Source organism: Muscardinus avellanarius (assembly GCF_963383645.1).
Source record: "Muscardinus avellanarius genome assembly, chromosome: 15".
Lineage (NCBI taxonomy): Eukaryota > Metazoa > Chordata > Mammalia > Rodentia > Gliridae > Muscardinus > Muscardinus avellanarius.
The window spans coordinates 57,973,293-57,992,520 of NC_137801.1; the positions used below are offsets into that span (position 1 = coordinate 57,973,293).

The following is a 19,228-nucleotide window of genomic DNA, read 5'->3' on the forward strand; positions in this document are numbered from 1 at the left end:
GGAACACTTGGTTTACATATTTGCCTACCTGAAACCACCCTCCTTACTCAATTATGAGTTGTAATGGGATTGAAAATGACACTATTAAGGTTGTTCAGTGTATCCATAAATCAAATATTTATGGGTTTAAGCCTGTGAAGAAAGAGTCATCTTTTTGACCTTGATCTCTGCCAGGAAGTTGAAGTGTTCCTATTTTAGACTCTTAACATAAGATGTACCTCCACTGAATCTAGTTACACTTTAGAGAAGAATGAGAATGCTGGGAGATTTATAGGTACGTTCTGGCTCTGGGCAGTGTATCTTTTCCCTTTAACTCATCCTACAGACTTTCTTAAAAGGAAAAAGTCACCTACTCTTCATGCCACCTCACCAACCCCCCTTTTTTGTTCAATGTGATAATCTCTGTTGGTCAATTTCTATCTTCTTTTGCCTTCCTAACAGTAAAGGAGAGTCTTAAATTACTTGACCTTTTGCTTCGATTGCCTGCCCCTAATTTAGTTTTCCTTCTTATTCTCCCCTATCTGAAGCAAGTCTAGACTGACACACTGTTAAAATAAATGTTCTGCTCTGTGGGGTTTTGCTCAATTTGAGCAGAAAAGTAGGGTAGGAACTTATTTGCACTATTTTATTATCTATATTATTAACATTTTTGAAACATATAAATTTTCAGGGAAACAACGCTTTTAACAAGTGAAAAAGTATTATATAAATAGGGTTGGGGGTAGTATATTCCTGAGAAAATTTTCCATTTAAAAAAATCCCAGTAATTTTTATTATAAAATCTTTGGTTTTAAACTTTTTCTGATTATAAAACACATTGACTGTAGGAAATTTGGAAGAAACTGAAAAGTACTCTTTTAGAAGGAGAAATATATAACAAAATTATATATTTTAGGCTACAGATCCACATAGCAACTGCCAGTTGAAGTATTTTCATGAGAAGTTTCACAGGCTGTCCCCAACTGAATATGCCCTGTCACAGTGCTACAACTTTCCACATAGTCATCCAACCTGGCGCTTGTCCTAGGTTCTTTTTTTCTAGTCTTCACATTAAATTAACCAGCAAGCCTTATTCCTTAACTTATTCTTTAACAAATATCATTGAGTGCCATCACTCACGGAGTAGTGGTGCTTGTCTTCCTTTCTATCCCTTTTTAAAAAAAAAAAAAATGTTGCCACATGTTGCTGCTTAAGTGATGTTTCTAGAGTAATACATTTGATCTTTCCGTGGATTCCCAAAGCTCTCAACGTTCACATTTATAGTCCAATCATAATAACTTTCATGATGGGACATTTGCCAGCCTCATCTCATTACATTCCCCATCCCTGGCATTGTAAACCCCAAACATGTTTGAGCAGTTCCTCAAACATTTCATATTCTCTTTGCCTCCATTTTGTCTTCATGGAGTGACCTCTTTTTCCTCTTTTTGTTGTAATAATTAATAATAATAATAATAATAATAATGTTTATTTTTGTTTTGTTAGCTCAAATTTAAGTAATAATCCAAGAAACCCTCTTGACCTCAGGCTGAGTTATATGTCTCATCTAATTTCACATTTTTCGATGCTATCTCAACCATAGCATTTATCATATACTTGATATTGCTTTATTTATATGTCCTACTAAAATATCAAACCATGAGAGCAAGAACGATCTCACACATATAACAGGTATTTGATAAATATTTATTAAACAAATAAATGGTACTTCTTTGGCGGTTCCTTTTTGTGCAGTATCGGGAATTCAATCCAGGGGCATTCTACCTCCAAGCTATACCCCCAGGCCAATTTTTTATTCCTTGTTTTGAAAAAGGATCTCACTAAATTGCAGAGGGTCTCACTAAGTAGCTGAGGCTGGCCACAAACCTGCAATCCTTCTATCTCAGCCTCCCAAGTATTGGGATTACAAGGGTGTACCAGCCTCCAGGCCAGAGGTTCTTTTTAATTATTTAAACCAACATTTATTTGCATACCAAAATATAGGAGATATTGGTATAAATAGTTATCTTTTCATTCTGTTAATATGAATGAAAGTTCTAGAAGAGGTTCTAGAAATGAAGTGAGAGTTTAAGCCAAATATAAATTTGTAAGGATAAGAAGGTATAATTTATCATTAGTGAAGACAATAGAAAGAATTACTTTGGGCTCTCAATGAGGAAGCAGTTATCATTGGTTTTAAATATCACCAAAACATGATGAGAAGGTGGAAATATTTAAAAAAATTCAGAAAACTTATGATGTAAATGGTTTAGTCATGTAATGGACTCATTTTGATAATATTTAAATTAATGCCCACCTTGTACCTAAAACTCCATGGAACAATATTGATGCTTTGAAGGTAAGGACTAAGTCTAATATTTCCTCAGTACTTACTATAATGCTCATCATATAAGATTTTAATAAATGATTGATTTCTATTCTCATTGCTATTACATTTAAGAACAGAAAATAATTAAAATATCTTAGCTATAAAAGAAAGCTACAAGTCTTTGAGCATTATTTTAAAATTTTCACACTAGTAATTACAAGTATGGGAATGTAGAGCAAATAAATTATATTAATATACATGATAAAATGTGGCTATTAAGAATAATACCTCTTACGCTATTTATTAGAATTGACTATGGCAAAGCCCTTCCTATTTTTTAATGTATGTTACCTGTTATTATTATTTTGTTTATATTTTATATTTTCAAAGTTAAAATAAATCATTTGCAATTAAAAATATCCAACTAGTAATGAATAAAAAAAACCTGACAGCAGAGTAGTGATCATTTATCATTCTCTACTCTATTTTTCTAAAAATTACGAAGTTATAGTGATTGGTAGTGGGAAGTAAGGGATCTGGTTTATGAATTAAATCTACCATTGAAAAGTGCTAAATCAGCTGAGTCAGAGTAGGAATTAGAAACTACTTGAGGAAAGCCGGGCGTGGTGGCGCATGCTTGCAATCCCAGCATCTGGGAGGCTGATACAGGATCACGGTTCACCTACAGCCTCAGCTACTTAGTGAGGCGCTTTGCAACCCAGTGAGACCCTGTTTCAAAATAAAGAATAAAAATTAGGGCTGGGGGTGTAGCTCAGAGGTACAATGCCCCTGGGTTCCATTCCCAGTACCACAAAAAAAAAAAAAAAAAGAAAGGAAGGAAGGAAGGAAGGAAGGAAGGAAGGAAGGAAGGAAGGAAGAAAAAAGAAACGAAACCACTTGAGGAACAAAACAGACCAAATAACATTACATAGGAAGGTATCACTAACAACCTTACTATTATGTACAGGGAAGCAAAAGGAGGGCAGCAGGATGGGGTTGGGATGGGGTTGGGAGGAACCATACCAAGAGATGTTGTGTTCATATATGAACAGATCACTTTGAATCTTTTTTTTTTTTTTTGGTGGTACTGGGGTTCCTGGAAGCCCTTCTACCTCCGGGCTACACTCCCAGACCTATTTTTACATTTTTATTTGGAAACAGGGTCTCCTAAGCCAGCGCGCGGCTGGCTTCAAATCTGCGCGATCCTCCTGTCTCTGCCTCCCAAGCGCAGGGATTACAAGCGTGCGCCACCACGCCCGGCCACTTTGAATCTTAAAATAATCCAAAAAAGGACTACTGTAAAATAAAATGGAAGAAAACATTTGACTCATGTAAAAATATATTTTCTAATTTAACAGGGAAATTTACAAGTTTATTAATTTTTGTATGTATTTTGCTCAAAGATCTAGAACACATTTCTGACAGCCTATTATACAGATAGTCATTTATCAAAGTCTGTTTCAATATTTGTATTTGTAGAGAATATAAATTATTCTGAGAACAATAGCATGTCTTTCTTTCTCTCTTTTTTCTTTCTTTTTTCATCGTTGTATCCCAGAGAGCTTGGCAAAGTCTGATAAATATTTGTTCAACAAGTGAATATATAAAGCACCATGTTACAAGCGTATATTCTGATTGGATTCAAATTTAGCATGTACACTTAGATCTATAACATTACACCCAGTAGTGCTAATGTCAAATTTACAGCTGTTTGTATATCTAAATATTTTCTTTCTTTCCCTCTGAATGAACTGGATCTGTTTGGTTTATCCTCATATCTAAGTTATTTCTAGGTTTTAGTTTTAAAAACATCAAGGATTAGCTAGAATACCCTAGCCAGGTGCTTGTTTCCAAGATATGTAAATTTATTTTTTATTATTATTATTATTATTATTTTTTTTTTTTGCTGGTACTGGGGTTCCTGGAAGCCCTTCTACCTCCGGGATACACTCCCAGACCTATTTTATTTTTTTTTTAATTTGGAAACAGGGTCTCTTAAGCCAGCGTGGTGGCTTCGAACCTGCGCGATCCTCCTGTCTCCACCTCCCAAGCTCGGGGATGACAAGCGTGCGCCACCATGCCGGGCTAAGATTTTCACACAATGTATAATAATTTCACATATTCAGAGTTGTACAAATATATATGACTCATTTAAAAATTTTTATACACAAAATAAATTCTATTTTATTTGGATTTTTCTCCTTGTCTTTGTCTTTTTTGTTCTGTTTCATATGTGCTAAGTTATAAGATTTCCTCTCACTTAGGTGAGAATTGCCTTAAAGAAACAGATTCTAGCTGGGCATGGTGGCACACCTTCTAATCCCCGAGCTTGGGAGGCGGAGACAGGAGGATCGCGCAGGTTCGAAGCCAGCCGCGCTGGCTTAAGAGACCCTGTGTCCAAATGAAAAAGTATAAAAAATAGGTTTGTGAGTGTAGCCCGGAGGTAGAAGGATTTCCAGAAATGCCAGTACCACCAACCAAAAAAAAAAAAAAAAAAAACAGATTCCATATAAACCAAGAGTAGAAAACAATAGCTATTGCCTGCTTTTATTTAGTGCTCATTTTAAAAAATTCTAAAACAAGTGCTTATTATGTACATTATATACATAAATTCTTAAAATCTTTGATTTAAATTTAGAATGTTATGCCGGGTGTGGTGGCACACGCTTGTAATCCCCGCGCTTGGGAGGCGGAGACAGGAGGATGGCGCAGGTTCATAGCCAGCCGCGCTGGTTTAAGAGACCCTGTTTCAAAAAATATAAAATAGGTCTGGGAGTGTGGCCTGGAGATAGAAGGGCTTCCAGGAACCCCAGTACCACCAAAAAAAAAAAAAAAAAAAAAAATTAAAATTTAGAATGTTATAAAGCAAATGGTAGATATCAGAATATATTTTATTTTGTTTCTAATGTATGTGTTTAAAGCATAGTTAATTTTATAAATGCACAAATATTATTGTTGAAAGCCATTGTCAGCCTCTTTGGTTATTTTTGTTTTGTGTTTATTAACATAGTTATGTTACTAATAAAAATGTATTAATGTAGTTATGTTACTAATAAAAGTTTTAATAATAAAATGCTTTCTATTTTAAAATATGAATATAACATTCAGTTAATTACATCCATTATAGTTCATCAAAATAGTATCTCTGGATGTATTCTCTTGATTAACCAAATATCCCCTCTTAGTCTTTTTGAGTAGCAGCATGCTTCTACTGCTGTTTAAGTAAATGACCTTTCCTTACATTTGTCTTGACTGGCTTCTGTTTACAGAAATTGTAAACCAGTTGAATGCTCTGAGCAGCTTAGATGAAGATCAAGATGACTGCATAAAGCAAGCAAATATGCCTTCAGCTAAATCAGCCAGTTCCTCTGAAGGTCTAAGAGCTTTCCTCCTTCCTTTCTGCTTCTGATTGCCTGTTTCCTGTGATCTGCTATATCTTGATTTCTGTCTGTACTTAGCTGTCAGTTTTGTCTTTGTGCTTTTTCTTGAATGTTTTCTTTGGTAATTTGTAGTGTACCAACAGGCAACAAGACAACAGAACTTAACCATCTTTAGTCAAGTCTTACATGAAGGTCTTAATAGTGATTTAAAAACATCTTCTAAGATACTTGATTATGTAACATGATAGTTCTTCAATGAGTGTGTAAGTTTTAAATATATATTTTTAGAGTATGTGCTTATGTGTTTGGGAGTAGAGAATGTTTTTCCTAAGAACCTATGTTATCACTTTTCAAATTGAGTCAAATTCAAGTGAAAGTTTCTTTAGTATAGCTTATTATCTGATATAATTTTCAAATTAATATCCATATGTTTTATTTTAAAATGTTGGTATACTATAAAATACTTAAGTGGCTTTCTGCCATTGTAAAAATTGGTTTAAAATGTTGCCTCTTATTATTTGCAGGTATTGTTAATGTGAGTTTTTATATTATGAAATGTTTCATGAATGGTCATTAATTAGGCTTTACTATATTTATGGTGAATTAACACATATGTTTATTTTCAGAGCTTATCAACAAACTTAACTTTTTGGATGAATCAGAAAAGGACTTGGCCACTGTGAATTCAAATCCATTTGATGATCCTGATATAACAGAATTAAATCCATTTGGAGATCCTGACTTAGAAGGTAGCAAATTTTTCTATATTTTAAGTCTTTGTATGGCCAGGCATGGTGGTACACACTTATAATCCCAGCATTTGGGAGGCTGAGACAGGAGGAGCGAGGTTAGCCGGCAGCCTCAGCTACTTAGTGAGGACCTTCGCAATTTGGTGACACCCTGTTTCAAAATAAAGAATAAAAAACAGGGCCAGGGATGTAGCTTGGAGGTATAATGCCCCTGAGTTTCATCCCCAGTACTGAAAAATAAATAAAGAAATAAAAGAAATAAAATTCTTTGTATAGTTGAGTTCTCTTGACCTGTGAGAGAGGAAAAGATTTTCTCAAAAGTCTCAAAAAGTAATTTTTGTCTTTAACAATAATATTGCATATTGTACCACTTGCAGTTGATCATTAATTCGAGACTCCACTGAATTGTTTTTAATGAAAAAAAGAAAACTTTAGCTGGGCATGGTGGCGCACGCTTGTAATCCCCGCACTTGGGAGGCAGAGACAGGAGGATCGCGCTGGTTTGGAGCCAGCCGCGCTGACTTAAGAGACCCTGTTTCCACATAAAAGTTAAAAAAACAGGTCTGGGAGTGTAGCCCATGGGAGTGTATCCCGGAGGTAGAAGGGCTTCCAGGAACCCCAGTACCACCAAAAAAAAAAAAAAGATACTTTACATAGACATTTACATGGGCTTATGTTTTTAGTTTTCTAAAAAATTTGCTTAAACATAGTAAAGATCTAATGTTAGAGATAACTCATACAGCAAAGTCTCATTCTGTAAGGTACCAAATGAGGACAGGTTTGGGGAATGCTGATGGAGAGGGCAGTAGAGGTAGATTCTTTCTTCATGCTTGTCTCTTCCATCGTGGTGTTCAGAGCATCTGAATATCCAGCTATTTTCAACTCCATGTCTCTGGCTCTGAGAATCTCAGTTCGCAGTGACAGCAAGTTGTGTACATGATAACATGGAGCAGGGAAGGTTGAGAACTATTGCCATCAAATATGCAACACACTTATACAGAGTAAAACCAGGGATTTTTTTTTCCTTGAGTTATTTTTCTTATCAAGTAGTTATAAACTCTTAAAGCCTGGATAAGGGCTGTTGAAGAAGTGAGACCTCTGTTTAATTAAACTCTTTGCTCAAAGTAAATGCAAGAATGATTAGCCGCTGTTTACATCTTTTTGACTGCTCTTATGAAATCTTCATGAGCTTTAAAGAATTTTGCTACTGCTTATCATGGTGAAAATGAGGTTTCAACTTCAAGATTCACTCTGTTAGAGCAGTATCATTTCATAATCCTTTCTTTTTCTCCTTTCTACCAGATTCCAAATGAATCATTCAGGTTTAAATTAAGAAGCTTTTATTTATTTTTTTTGCAGGCTATATATTATGAACATACTTTAAATCTTCAACGTTACATTGAATTTTATAGGCAGTCAGGTCAATTACATCTTTTCATAGATTAGGAAGCTGAGGCCCTAAAGAGTTAGTGATTTGAACTTGAGATAAATGGATGTGAAGTTAGAACTTCCCAAACAAGTATCTTCTTTTGCCTACACATCTTCTTTTGATTGCATATTATTTATATCTAGGTATAATGAATAAAGTAATTATTGAACTATTTTAAAACATCAATATTTAAGTTTCCATTTCAAAATCAAGTATGTTTTCCAAACATATATGGGCATATTTTCTGAAAAAAATAAGGTAGTAGCAGATAACTCATAAGATTGCATTTCTGTTTAAAAAAGGTAAGCCAGCCTGATTCAGAATCTTTAATTATGTTTGTAGAGCTAAGCAAATATGTGGCAATCAGTATTTTTTTTTAATATATGCCTATTCAAGGCGTTGGAATAAGTATTTTATTTTAGAAAATATTTTTGTAGAAATAACTTATTTTTTATTGATTAAAAAAACTTGCATCCTCAAATAACAAAAGTATTTTGGGAAGAAAAATATGTTCTTATTTCTTTTTTTTTCTCATTTGCTTTTACAGCTTAAATTCTCATTTATTCAATTTTTGCCATTAAGTTTTTGTTCTCCCTATATCTCTGTGTTTCAGTGGCTCTTAGAAAGTCATTAAATGTATTTGTTAGCCTTTATATGAAATAATCTTATCTTAAACCCTCCTTTGTTGCCTGTTTTGTCATCTTCAAATCTTGCCCTTTAGTTTGTATACTTTCTGGGTTTTGGTTTTATAACTGGTGAATTTGCTTGAGTCAATTCTACAATCCTCTTTCTGAGAATAGAAATAAAATCATATTTTTTTTACTAGTTTTATCATTTTCTTAGGTATTTGAGGTCTAAAGTTTGCTAATAAAAAATTGAATAGGCAAAATTTTACATGTTCTCTTCCGCTATGGAGAATAGAAAATGCTTCATTCACATTATTATAAAGATTTTAATAGGGTTAAATATTACCATGCTATTACAAAAGATACACACTGACTCTAATGTAGGCTATGTTTAAATTCATTTCAGAATTGATTAACTGATTTTATGAATTCTCTTTCACATTTTATAATTGCTTCTTTATAGTGTATAGAATTTCAGTTTGGAAGATTTAATCTTATTTTTTCCATATAAAGACAAAATAAATTTTCTAGGCTAATGTATAAAATATAAGTAGTTTGACTTTTTTTGGTGGGGTAATAGGGATTGAACACAGGGGCACTCTATATCTGAATTATCTACTCAGTCCTTTTTATTTTTTATTTTGAAACATGTCCCTGTAAGTTACCATATCCTGACCTTGAGCTTGTGATCCTTCTGTGTCATTCTCCCAAGTACTGGGATTACAGGCATGTAACCATCCCACCTAGCTAATTTGACTGTAAAATATAAAACTCACTAGCTTAGTGTAGGGTAAGTGCCTGTAGTCTCCGCTACTTGGGAGATTGATTCAAGAGGATTGCTTGAGTCTAAAAATTTGAGACGAGCCTGGGAAACAACATAAGAAGACCCTGTCTCAAAAAATATATAGAACATACATAATATATATACACACATATATTATCAATAAAATATAATATATACACATATATCATGCATATATAATATACATACACATATTTAAAATAAATAAGTCATTAAAATGTCAGTCATGAAATTTTTATTATCAGATTAAGTTGCTTGAAATGTCTCTTATGAAACAATTACAATTTTCCTTGAGAATTTCAGTAGCCAGTTTTCTGCTTTTTACTAAAATATTTTGTTAGAAATGCCTGGAATTATTAAGATTATTTTTAATATACTATGATTCTTGGCTCTCTGAACCTTTTCTCCAATATAGAAAAATCTTTATTTTTATTTTTGCCATATGAGATCTAAGCCAGGGTTTCACCCATGCTAGGCAAGTACTCTACCACTGACTGAGCTATGCACCCAGCCCTTTTTATTTTTTATTTTTGAGAAAAGGTCTTGCTAAGTTCCCTAGGTTGGCCTCACATTTGTAATCCTCCTTTCTCAGACTCCCACATGGCTGGGATTGCAGGCATGTGCCACCAGGTTTAGGTGAAAAATCTTTATTTTTATCATCAAAAGTCATGTGCAAGTTTATTTTCAGATTGAAATTTGAAATAATAAAATTTTATTTTTTATTTATTTATTTTTTAATTTTTTATTGGTGCACTGTATCCATACATCATAGTGGGATACAAACTTTTGTAGACATACATGCACACATCACCCAGTCAGCCCCCACCCGATCCCCACCCCATTCTCTCCCCATCCCTCCTTCCCATGCTTGGCTTAGTGGTTGACATCTAGTATTATAGCAATTTATCCAAAATTAACAATGATAATCTCACAGAACAGTTTCATTTGTCTGATACCAAGCTTTTGATGACTTAAAGATAACATTTCAATATTTCTTTTTGCTTTCTTTCTTACCAGAGAATATTTTTTCTATTTTTTATGTGAAACTATCATATAATTATATATTTATTTTTCAGAAAAAATCTATCCTAATATGGAATATGGGTTTTAGATACCCAAAACGATCTTGAAAAAGAACAAAGCTAGAAGACATATATTTTCTGATTTCAAACCATATAAAGCTACAATAATTGAAACAGTGTAGTACTATTCTAAAGGCAGATATATAAACCATTGGAGTTAAATAAAAGCCTAGAGCTAAATTGTTCCCTATATTGTCAAGTTATTTTTGACAAGGTTTCCACGAACATTTGGTGGTGGAAATAATAATCTTTTAACTAAATATTGTTGAAACATAATAATTACATGAAAAAGAATAAAATTGGACCCTCACCTAATCCCATATACAAATATTAACTCAAAATAGATAAAAGACCTAAATATAAATCTTAAGACTATAAACTTTTAGAAGAAAATCTGGGTCATAACACATCACAACATTGAAATTGGCAGTGATTTCTTGGATATGATTTCAATGGCACAGGCAACAGAAGAGTATACAAACTCCCTAAAAAATAAATAATTGTATATCCAAAGACAATGTAAACAGAGTTAAAAGTTAATAATAGAATGGGATAAAATATTTCCAAATGCTATATCTGAAGGTATATTAATATTCCAACTAGAAATACTAAAAATTAACAACAATAAAGGCAAACAATACAATTTAGAGATAGGTAAAAGACTAACATAAATAATGAATCTCCACAGATAACCAATCTTAGTTGTCTGTTGGATGGAAAATGTTATTTCTCTGGTTCTGGTGTGTGTTACCTATTTCTTCTTTGTAGTTAATCTCTTTGAGTATTTTCTCTAGTGCTGGTTTTGAAGACATAAATTCCTTCAGATTCTGTTTGTCATGGAAGCTTCTTATTTTTCCTTCTAATTTGATAGAAAGTTTTGCCGGGTAGAAAATTTTTGGCTGGAAGTTGTTATCTTTCAGAGTTTGGAATATGTTACTCCAAGCCCTTCTGGCTCTTATGACTTGGTTTGGGAAGTCTGGAGTGATTCTAATTGGTTTGCCTCTGAATGTCACTTGGCCCTTTGTTTTTGTTGCCTTTAAGATTCTCTGCTTGGCTTCCACATTGGTCATTTTGACAATTATGTGGCGTGGGGATCCTCTTCTCTGATCCTGTCTAAAGGGAGTTCTATAAGTTTCCTGGACCTGTGTATCGACCTCTTGCTCTATGTTTGGAAAATTTTCTGCTATTACTTCCTTGAAGAGATTGTTGATCCCTTTGGTTTCACTTTCTTTTCCCTCCTCTATTCCAATTATTCTTAGGTTAGCTCTCTTAAAATGGGCCCATATTTCTTCAATGTCAGATTCCTGCTGTTGGATATTTTTTTCTAGATTAGAAACTATGCGTTCATTTTTGGATTGATCATCTTCTAAGAGCGAGATTCTGTTCTCCATGTGGTCTAATCGGTTGTTCATGCTTTGAATTGAGGCCTTTACTTCATTAATTGCATCCTTTATCTCTTTTTGGCTCTCTCTGAGTTCTTTTTGAAGCACCTCTATTATTTCTACAGTTATTTTCCTGATTTGATCTTCTAGAAATCTCTGATTTTCTGTTTTATCGGGTTCTGATGTTGTGGGGTTGTGGGCATTCATTGCTCCATTGTTATTCCTCTTTCCCATGATTTCGGAAGTTTGTGCCTTCTCTGGGTTCTTCCCTTGGGTCACTATGACTTCGCTTAAGGTGCTCTGGATCTCGAGTCTGTAGTATCTCAGACCCCACTACTCCTTTCCTGGGTTGTATCACAGAGTCTCCGACCCAGGGAGTCGATAGAGGCTGCTTTAAACTATGGGTGGTGCCAGGTTGCACGTTCTCCTATGGTGTGATATCTCTGCCACCGCCACTCCCCCACTGGGTCAAGTCCCAGGGAGTACAGTACTGGGATTTCTCCTCTGGGGCCTGCAATTTGACTCACTGTTCTTGAGTTCGTAGATGTAGCTGTACTGGACTCGGTGAATTCACTGCTGCTGCCGCCGGTGGCAATATGGCGCCGTTGTCACGCCCTCGGCCGTGAGGCTGGCGTATTTTTTCTTCTCTGATTTTGATTTCCACTCTGAGTCTCTGCAGCGTGTGCTGAGCTCAGCCACTGGGAGCTTTAGATGCTTCCTGCGCCGAAAGGTCCCGCCTGGCTGTTCCGCAGCGGCTCACCTCGTCTTGCTGTAGCCGTCCGGTGAAGTCGCCGCTGCCGCTGGCAGTATGGTGCTGCTGCCATGTCCTCGGGTGTGAGGCCGGTGTATCTCCTCTGTGGCTCTGAGCTCTGTTCTCAGTCTGCTTTCTCTCTGGAGCCTGGTGATTTTTTTGTTTCTCTGGTGATGGTGTTTTCTGGCTATGAAAGGCGCTGATTTTGTGGTAATGGAGATTGGTTGTTAGCGGGGCTCTTAAGCCCCGCTTTTCTCGGTTGCCATCTTCCCAGAAGTCCCCTAATAAAAATTTTAAAGAATTTGGTGTGATGTATCTTATCAGCTTACCAATATGATTTTAATACAGAGCTTTCAACTTGTGCATCCTTATGTTATTCTTACTATTGCCCAGATCCAAGTTATATTGAAAAAATATCTCATTAAAAGCTATAGGAATAAAGGCAGAGTTAGGAGTATAGAATTGGAGAATGAGCACCTAGCTGGTATAAACTCCCTGGGTTCAATCTCCAGCATCCAAAAAACAAAAAAACAAACCAAAAAGGATTTAAGGTCTTGTAGCACATAGAAACCTGTTCTTTAGAGCCTTTGAGAAAACAATTTCATTAATTTATGGATATATTTTTTATACAGTCCAAAATGAAAAATTTTTTTTTTGGTGGTATTGGGGTTCCTGGAAACCCTTCTACCTCCAGGGTACACTCCCAGACAGATATATATATATATATATATATATATATGTGTGTGTTTTTTGTTTTTTGTTTTTTGTTTTTTTGGTGGTACTGGGGTTCCTGGAAGCCCTAGACCTATTTTATACTTTTTATTTGGAAACAGGGTCTCTTAAGCCAGCATGGCTGGCTCGGAACCTCCGCGATCCTCCTGTCTCCGCCTCCCAAGCGTGGGGATTACAAGCGTAAGCCACCATGCCCGGCTCAAAATGAAATTTTATACCTTGATGTTCTGTGCTAGTAACTGCCAAGAGTCATTTCAAAATTTAATCCATTTTATGTTCTTTAAAAATTATTATATTGCCGGGCGTGGTGGTGCACACTTGTAATCCCCAAGCTTGGGAGGCTGAGACAGGAGGATTGCGCAGGTTCGAATCCAGCCTTGCTGGCTTAAGAGAACCTGTTCCCAAATATAAAGTATAAAATAGATCTGGGAGTGTAGCCCGGAGGTAGAAGGGTTTCCAGGAACCCTAGTACCACAAAAAAAGAAAAAATGGTGTTTTAGGATTGTTAATGTTTCGGCCCGGCCTGGTGGCACATGCTTGTAATCCCAGGACTTGGGAGGCTGAGACAGGAGGATTGCACAGGTTCAAAGCCTGTGAAACAGGAGGATTGCACAGGTTCAGCTACTCAGTGAGGCTCTCAGCAACCTAGTGAGACCCTATTTCTAAATAAAATATAAAATGGTCTGGGAGTGTATCCCAGAGGATACAGAGTATATCTCAGAGGAGGTAGAAGACCCCTGGGTTTCACCCCCAGTACCACACATATACACAAAAAAGATTGTTAATGTTTCATGACAGCTTTTGAATCTCTAATAAAATTAGCATTATGGTATGTCAATTTTAGAAATTTTAAAGTCCTTAAAAGTCCAATAATAGATATTGCTTATTTTTAATTTTTATTTTTTTTGGTGGTACTGGGGTTCCTGTAAATCCTTCTACCTCTGGATTGCACTCCCAGACCTATTTTATACTTTTTTTATTTGGAAACAGGGTCTCTTAAACCAGTGAGGCTGGCTTCACACCTGCGTGATCCTCTTGTCTCCGGCTCCCAAGCGCGAAGATTACAAACGTGCACCACCACACCCTGCGTCTAAAACACCATTTTTGAGAACTTTCTTTCTAGAGAAGTAGACAGACATTTTCTGAATTTCAGGATTCTTCAGCCTCTCTAAAATCATTGCATTGTACTCTCTCAGCCCTGTAGTTTATTCTAGTTCAAGACTACATGAAAACACTAAAAATATGAGAAACTATCATATGCTAATATTCATCTTTTACTATTGTTTCACAGAATCAGTCACTGAAACAACTTCACCTAAAAAATCAGAAGACTCTTTTTATAACAATAGTTATAATCCCTTTAAAGAGGTACAAACTCCACAGTATTTGAACCCATTTGATGAGCCAGAAGCTTTTGTAACCATAAAGGATTCTCCTCCCCAGTCTGCAAAAAGGAAAAATATTAGACCTGTGGACATGAGCAAGTACCTCTATGCTGATATTTCTAAAACTGAAGAAGAATTAGACGAGTAAGTATATTTTATTTTGCTATAACCACAGGCCAATCTCTATATTAACTAAAGATATCCTTCTGTATTATATGTTTATGTAATATATATTATAGGATATAATATATCCTCCCATAATATACATTTGGATGGGTAAATGCATTTTATATATGAATATATATAACTCATCCCCTGTCTGAATTTTTATAATCTTAACTCTTATCCTCTACCCTCTTCCACATATGTGTGTGTACTCTAAACCAACAAATGAGGGAGCTATGTTTCTTGAGTCTCTGGTTAGAATTCTAATTGTGTCGTCTTATAGAAAGGAAGTTATAAATAGCATTTAGATGTTGTACTAAACGTGATAGTCTTAACACTTTAATGTTGTGTTATAGTTCCACTATGGAGATGAAGTATTTTTATGATAATTATTTGATGAGAAGACTGGTTCAGATGCCAAACAGTAAGAGCATAACATAAATTTACAGGTGATCCCAAGCTCCATATGAATAGATAGTGTGGTTAAGGCTTCCATGTTGCTGAAATGTAGGTTGAGGACAAAAAGGGCTGTGTTCATTGTTATCTGGAGTTGTACTATCACAGTCTCTGTGGCTACAGACCATGGTCCTGAGTGAGTCTAAAAAGAGCAACAATAAGACTTCTAGCCATGCTGGAATAACAGACTGGATTTAGCATCTTATCTTGACTGAAAAATAGAATAAAATATTTGAAACAGTGGCTTTTAGACATTGGGCATAAGCTGCGTGGAACAGTGATCCCTGAGGGAACAGAAACAAAGAAGATGAGCCCTACAATTCTCCAATCTTATTTTTGGAAGAGTTTTTAACTGTAGTTCAGGGGAAAAAAAACAACCCAAATAGTCTCCAGTAGTCTCCTTGAATCAGGAGACAGAATCTGGGCCTTGTGGGTAACAGAGTGACTAAAATCTGTGGATATACAGAAAAGAGAGATTTACTCTCAGGATTTCAAAAATAAATAGAATGTTCTTATTGAGTCTTTAACTGAGTGTTGATCAGAGTATGCATAGAAAGAAATATCAAGGACAATCTGGGCATAGTGGCTCATGCTTGTAATCCCAGTATTCGAGAGGCTGAAACAGGAGGATCGAGGTTTGTGGCCAGCCTCAGATACTTAGTGAGGTCCTTTGCAACTCAGTGAGATTGTTTCAAAATAAAGAATAAAGCTGAGCGTGGTGCCGCACGCTTGTAATCCCTGCACTTGGGAGGCTGAGACAGGAGGATCACGCAGGTTCGAAGCCAGCCTTGGCTACTTAGTGAGGCTCTCAGCAATCCAGTGAGACCCTGTTTTCAAATAAACTATAAAATAGGACTGGGTGAATAGATTGGAGGTAGAAAGCCTCTGGGTTCTACCTCCAGTACCCCCCCCCCCACACACACACACCAAAAATAAAGAATAAAGTCGGGCGTGGTGGCGCAAGGTTGTAATCCCCGCGATTTGGAGGTGGAGACAGGAGGATTGCGCAGGTTTGAAGCCAGCCTCGCTGGCTTAAGAGACCCTGTTTCCAAATAAAGTATAAAATAGGTCTGGGAGTGTAGCCCAGAGGTAGAAGGGTTTCCAGGAATCCCAGTACCACAAAAATAAGTAAGTAAATAAATAAATAAAAGTAAAATAAAGAATAAAAAATAGGGCTGGGGTATAGCTCGGAGGTAGAATGCCCCTCAGTTTCATACCCTGTACCACATAAAAACAAGAAAAAGAATAAAGAAATACCAAGGACAAAGGAACCAAACAAACCCTAGAGTTTACCAAGCCTAAGAATAGTTTAGATTTCTATCCAGAGAGGAAAGAGCTCTTAAAACGTGGAGCATCAGTCTTCTCTCAGTAGTGGGACCAAATTTGCTTTAGTCCAAAGGCTATTCTAGGCCTGTCTTTCAAAGCATAAAGGAAAGGTTTAAAAGAACCAAACTTATTCCAAGTAACTTAAGTACATTTTCTCTTAAAGCCCCCAAATATTTAAGGGAATACTAAAAAACATGTAGCATGCAAAACATACAATTCCCACTGACAATAAAAAAAATTATCAGGCATGTAAAGAGCAGAAAAATCTGAGCCATAATGAGAAAAGAAGTTAATCATTAGATATGGATACAGAAATGGGACAGATAGTGGAATTAATAAACACTCATGGTAAAGTAACTTTTTAAAATATATCCCAGATAAATCAGGCATGGTAGTGCAAATTTTTAATCCTAGTACTTTGGAGAATGAAACAGGAGAATCACAAGTTCAAGGCTATCCTTAGCAACTCAGCTGTTCAAGATAAAAAATAAAAAGGACTGGGGGTGTAGCTCAGAGGTAGAATGCCCTGTGTTCAATCCCGTGTACCAAAATAATAATAGCAATAACAATATTAATAATAATTTTATATATTCAGGAAGGTAGAGTTTCAAAAACATAAGCATGGGTGATACAAAGTCAGAGATGAAAAATACACTCTGGGATTAAGCCCATGCTAATTACTACAGATGGAAATATTAGTGAGCTCAATGAGACAGCAGTAGAAACCATTCAAATTGAAACAGAGGAAGAGGAAAATGAATAGAGGATTGGTGAACTGTGGGACAGCTTCAAGTGGAGTAACATGTGTAACATAGGTATAATTTTGTTTCTAGAGAAAGAATAGAATGAGGGAGATACAAAAATATTGGAAGAAATAAGGCTTTTTTTGTGTGAGCTCTTCATCGCTGTGACCAAGATACCTGCCAAGCAGAACTTAGAGGAAGAAAGTTTTATTAGCTCACAGTGTTCAGTCCATGGTGGGCTGACTCCATGGCAGAAACTGCTCAGTGGAACTGCTTTAGAGCATGACAGTAGGCAAGAGCCAATCTCATCTCATGGCAGCCAGGAAGCACAGAGAGAAGGACAGGCCAGGGACAGATACAGTCCCCAAGGTCATGCACCCAGCATCCTTCTCCTCTAGTCATGTCTCACCTCTGAACCTGGCTGCATTGTCTTAACACATGAGCTTCTAGGGGCTCATTCTCATTTTATACTCAAACCATAACACTCTACCTTTGGCCCCCAGAAGCTCATGTCTACCTCACAATGCAAAATGCATTTAGCTCATCTCCAAGAGTCCCTGTAGACTTAACAGTTCCAGAAATGCTTAAAGTGTGAAGTCTTTTTTGAGACTTAAGGAAAACTTTTAAATGTGGCCTCTCTTAAAAAAAAAAAAAAGTTACATTCTTCCAATATACAATGGCACAGCTTAAAACAGTCTCATTCCAAAAGGAGGAATAGGACCATAGAAAGAAGGGATGGCACCAAAATAATACCAAAACCATCAGGGAAGACATTAAGTCCTGTAGCTCCACACCCAGCATCCAGGCGCACAGTGGTAAGACGTGATCTCCAGAGGGCTTCGGCAGTCCAGTCCTAAGGGCTTGCCAGTTGCAGCCACTATGGCTACTCTCTTAGTTCAGCTGCACTGCCTGAAGCTTGCAGTCTTCTTGGCAGATGTTCCACGTTCCTATATCTCTCAGTTCCTGAGGTCTCCATCATAGGCTTGGCTTCACTCTCACAACTTCACAAATTCCCCTCTTGGGGCCCACCTGCTGGGATTCCAGCCCTCTTACATGTTGCCTGGCTTCTCAGGCCTTTCTTTGAAATCTCAGTGGAGGCCTCTGTGAACCTCCAACTCCAGAATCTTGCATTTCTACAAATCAGCACCACTTTGACCATGCCAAGGTCTGCTACCATATTGAACAGTAGCTAGGTCCTCTTGAACCATGGCTGCAGAGGCCTCCAAGTGCCTGGACATATGAGCATGGTGAAACAGATTTCTAGGCAGCTCCATGTGAGGAGAGCACACAAAGCAAACTTTTTCAAACAAATTTTCATTGTTATACTCTTGAGCCTGTGATGGGCAGGGTCTTGCTATTCCTGAAATAGCTTCACTGCACCTCATTTATTATCTCTATGAAAAGTATGTGCCTTCTGTTTAGTGTTTGTGATCTTTTCAGCAAACTACACCTTTCTTGACTCCAGTTTAATGCACACTTTTCTGGCCAAATAACAACTTTTGGAAATCTTTCTCCTTCTGCTTCTTACATTAAATCTGGGTAAAATATGCCAGCAATACCTGTGCCACTACCTAAATGTTCTGCCACTTTGAAATTTCCTTCACCTGATTAATTAGTCTATCGCCTTTAAATTTTGCCCCACAGAAAATATCAGGACACGAGTAAAATGCAAACAAGTTCTTTGTGAGAATGCAGCATGTCTCATTCTCATGGCTCTGGAGTCCTCCTTGCCCTCTGAAACCTCACAAGCACAGTCTTTACTGTCTGCATTTCTATCAGCATTCTGCTCTTCTCAGCTCTCACCAGATTTGCCCATTAAGCTCTTCTTGCAACATTCAAAGGTTTCTCTAACTTGCATCTCCAAACCTTTCCACATTCTTTCCACAAACCAGTTACAAGTTTTTCTGAACAA

At 36.4% G+C, this 19,228-nt stretch overlaps 1 protein-coding gene across 10 annotated transcripts in view; it reads left to right on the top strand.

Annotated features, from left to right (window-relative positions):
• EHBP1 (EH domain binding protein 1) overlaps positions 1-19,228 on the top strand; it is a gene marked incomplete at both ends in the record, with an annotated part of 344,370 nt that overhangs the window by 124,403 nt on the left and 200,739 nt on the right. For 5 of the 10 annotated variants that reach the window (XM_080711874.1, XM_080711877.1, XM_080711880.1 and 2 more), the window contains 3 exons: positions 5,578-5,682; positions 6,315-6,437; positions 14,533-14,770. In XM_080711874.1, coding sequence (XP_080568000.1) covers positions 5,578-5,682; positions 6,315-6,437; positions 14,533-14,770 — 466 coding nt within the window. The remainder of the gene's footprint in view (positions 1-5,577; positions 5,683-6,314; positions 6,438-14,532; positions 14,771-19,228) is intronic. The other 5 variants (XM_080711879.1, XM_080711881.1, XM_080711882.1 and 2 more) reach the window with 2 other exon arrangements.